This window comes from Gopherus evgoodei, chromosome 2 (genome assembly GCF_007399415.2).
Source record: "Gopherus evgoodei ecotype Sinaloan lineage chromosome 2, rGopEvg1_v1.p, whole genome shotgun sequence".
In the NCBI taxonomy this organism is placed as follows: domain Eukaryota; kingdom Metazoa; phylum Chordata; order Testudines; family Testudinidae; genus Gopherus; species Gopherus evgoodei.
Genome location: NC_044323.1, coordinates 207,707,385 through 207,711,058, shown reverse-complemented (window position 1 = coordinate 207,711,058; position 3,674 = coordinate 207,707,385). Strand labels below are relative to the sequence as shown.

At 42.3% G+C, this 3,674-nt stretch overlaps 1 protein-coding gene across 1 annotated transcript; it reads left to right on the top strand.

Annotated features, from left to right (window-relative positions):
- The first annotated feature begins 1,477 nt into the window (after positions 1–1,477).
- Positions 1,478–2,891, top strand: LRRC30 (leucine rich repeat containing 30). Its single transcript, XM_030549549.1, has one exon. It carries the CDS (start codon positions 1,724–1,726, stop codon positions 2,618–2,620), a length of 897 nt encoding a protein of 298 aa, XP_030405409.1. The 5' UTR covers positions 1,478–1,723; the 3' UTR covers positions 2,621–2,891.
- Positions 2,892–3,674: the final 783 nt, after the last annotated feature.

Sequence of the window (3,674 nt, the reverse complement as noted above, 5' to 3'; positions counted from 1 at the left end):
GATTCTTCTGTTGACCCACTGTGTTAGGTGGTGGTGGACCTGTATGTGCAGATGCTCACTGCGCCCTGCATGCATCCTGGGCAGGTAGGTGCCGCACACTGGAGATAAAGGCAAAGGAGATGGCTCTCTGATCAAAAGAATCTATGGAGTTGAACAGTCTTAGGCATGTGGAGGAAAGCTCGGACAGTACTTTGTGTTTGTTTTGTATTCATTTTTTAATAAAGCCAAACTCCAGGAAGGGATGCGTTTTGATCCCACAATGTCTCTTGATTATTTTGGAGCTGGGTGGAAATGCCACTTGCGTTTACAATTATGGGTTGCTGGTTCAAACTATTAGATTTGGGCCCAATTACTAGTGAGGGAAAACTATTACTTACCAAATGGTTACCTGTGGATCATGTAGAATTATGGAGAAGTTTCAGTCTAGTGCCTAGTGTACAAGTTTCCATATTACAAAATCACTACCAGGGCACCACAATGTTCATCCTCAATAGAAAGGCCAATGGCTGAGCAGTGAAACTGAACCACTCACTTGCCCCTTCAAGGGGGACCATCCTGTTGAAACTTCAGCACGTTATTGCATCACTAAGAATATGTCTTCATTCCAGGGTTCATCCGGGCTATTACTTGGATGTTGTCCATAACCCCCCTCCAGTCCACACACAGCGCCTCTCACCTGAGTTCACGGGTGCTTTCAATCTGAGTTACCTGGCATGGCTGGAGGTGTGGATTAGAGCCAGGTTTCACTTTCACTCAGGCTCGTAATCCATCCACACAGGCTAAATCACTCAAGTGTTGATGTCCTCCAATAATTTGCAACAATTCCTCCTGTGTGCTCAGAAAGACAGACAAGTTCTCACCTAATCTTCTGGGAAAGAATCAGAGCAACTCACCTTACTCAAGCACAAAAGAATCATGGGATATGTCCCCAGAAGTCCTAATGACACACATGTATGTGACTGCACAGTAACTTGGGTAGGACTTTGATCCCAGATGTGAGTAGCTGTAATGCACCCAGGCTAACTGTAGTGAAGATATATCCTAAGGGGCAACTCCACTTCTGCTATGTGTTCTGTACCCTTTCTGTGGATAAAGAGAGGAGTGTCATCACCATAGAGTGGAAAAAGGCCAGTACCTTTCACAAGCACTAAATGCATTTTATAAAAAAAATGGAAAGGAAAACAAGATGTGAAGATTCTTCACCAGTCCTTCTGTGGAACGTAAAATTTGCTACAGGGTTCTAAGCTGTTTAATGAGCCCCGTAGGAGTCACTTTTTAAAGTCACTCTTGTTGATTATCTGCATGCACCAGATATCCAAGAAAGCTGACATAGTAAAGTTATATACAGCGTCTCAGTGACCTCTTTGCAATGAAGATAATATCTGTCCAATAAAGCCTCGACAAAATGACAGTGACAGCTGCACTGTGGTATTCAGTTTGATTTGAACAGGTCTGTTCAGCAGTGTTGGGAGCAAGTCTTTCATTACAGTCTGCAGCACCAAGAAAAACAACTTAAACCCATCCTAAAAAAGTGAAAATTTCCCTTCATAGCTGCAGAAGCTGGTTTTGGTAACCAGAAGCAGGTGATCTTCATAGTTTTCTCCATATCTCTATGGTTTGATTTTTTTACTGTCTTCAAAAGGCTGCAATCCTCTCTTCATTACTGATTTCAGAAAGGAAGGAAACCTCACTTCTTTCAAAAGCAGCAGCAGTCTGGAGTGTTATGGGAGCAGAACACTCGAAGGACAAGCATCAGAGAAGAATGTTTTTGCTGAGGAAAGGTCAGAGACTTCCTGCATGGGAAGAAGCTCTTATCCCAGGAAAAGATCCAAAGTCACTGCTGAAGCGTGGATTGCGTTATGTCAATCTGAGCCTCATAATGAAGGGGATGACAAATGTGCCTGATTTTTTGTGGGGCTTGTCGGAGGTGCAGAAATTGAACCTTTCACACAACCAGCTGGTGGTTCTTTCTCCGGCTTTGGGGAAACTAGACAGATTAGCAGTGCTGAACTTGTGTGGCAATCGCCTCAAGTGTCTGCCTAAAGAGACCGGGCTACTCAGAAACCTGAAGGTTTTATTTGTCGATATGAATTGCCTGAGTGAAGTGCCAGCAGAGCTCAGTCTGTGCACAAAGCTGGAAGTTTTGAGCCTTTCGCACAATTGCATCTCACAACTCCCTTCAAGCTTCACTGATTTGACAAACCTAAGGAAGTTAAATCTGAGTAACAATCGTTTCGTTAACATCCCCTTATGTGTTTTTGCATTGAGGAGTTTAGATTTCTTGCACTTAGGCTCCAACAGACTTGAAAACATTGCAGAAAGTGTCCAGTACCTGGTAAATTTGCAGATCTTTATTGTAGAAGATAACAACATTCGCACCTTGCCACGGTCTCTCTGCTCCATCACTGCACTTGAGTTACTAAATGTAGCTTACAATTCTATTCAGACCCTTCCACATGATCTCTATCTGCTGCACAGATTGCCAAAAATTGCTTGGAATCCAATGGATAAAGGGCTCCATATTTTACATAACCCATTGTCCAGACCACTGCCAGAGATTGTAGAGGGAGGACTGGATGTGCTCTTCAACTACCTTAAAGAGAAAAAGCAACACAACTAAACTTGCACTGTGTTTGGGATCAACGCTGTCACCAAGACTCAGTCCTGTCAGTGCACTTTCTTAATCAGTGGTTTCCATTTCATGACACAGGGAGACAATAAAGACTAAAGATGGTTTCAGTAAAGTTTGCTGAAAACGTGAAATCTGACTATCTGGTTTTAACTGTGCATAGAGTGTATTTTCTAAAACATCCCTCTCTGTAACTTTTTCAGTATTTGGTGTGTCTTTTAGGAAAAACTATGGTCAAAATTTTGCTCTTTATTATAAATAAACAGATTAATGCAGGCCATTAGCATTGTCAAGAGTACATTTGCCATCTTTCAGACTGTAGTAATATTAATATAAATGAGATTTTCTGTATGTGGTGTGCATTTGCACTTTAATACGTGTTCATTTCTTCCTACACAGATAAACCACTCCACAAACATTCACTGCAATCTAAGTGACTTTCAAGGGGGAACATTTGATTTATTCACAAAAGAGATTTGCTAATATGTCCCAAACTCTATTAACGGTCAAGTATTACATTATTAGTGTGGTTCAACACCATGTGGCTATGGGCCAGGATGAGCAGGGATGGTGTCTCTAGCCTCTGTTTGCCAGAAGCTGAGAATGGATGACAGGGGATGGATCACTTGATTACCTGTTCTGTTCATTCCCTCTGATGCACCTGGCATTGGCCACTGTCAGAAGACAGGGCACCTTTGGTCCAACCCAGTATGGCTGTTCTTAAGTTCAATTTTACAGCGTGAGCTAACCACTATAAGTTAAAAGTAAATTTTGAAGGCAATTGGGGGATATCCCAGTTGTTTGGATCAAATGTCCTCGAAGGTAAACAAGTCTCTCACCCTCCGCACCCCGCAACATGCAAACTTCCCCACAAAGGCTGCCAGGGCCCCTACAACACTATTATCACAGAAACCTGGATCATCAGAACTTCTAGATGGAATTCACACATGCTTTCATGAGATATCATCATTCTACCAAATGAAGATTGTCTGAATAAGATGTGACTAATATTACTGGATAAACAACTGCACTCATTTCCTTGCCA

Excerpts from the sequence above, each read along its gene's own strand:
- LRRC30 (XM_030549549.1), top strand. The coding sequence starts at position 1,724 with ATGGGAGCAGAACACTCGAAGGACAAGCATCAGAGAAGAATGTTTTTG.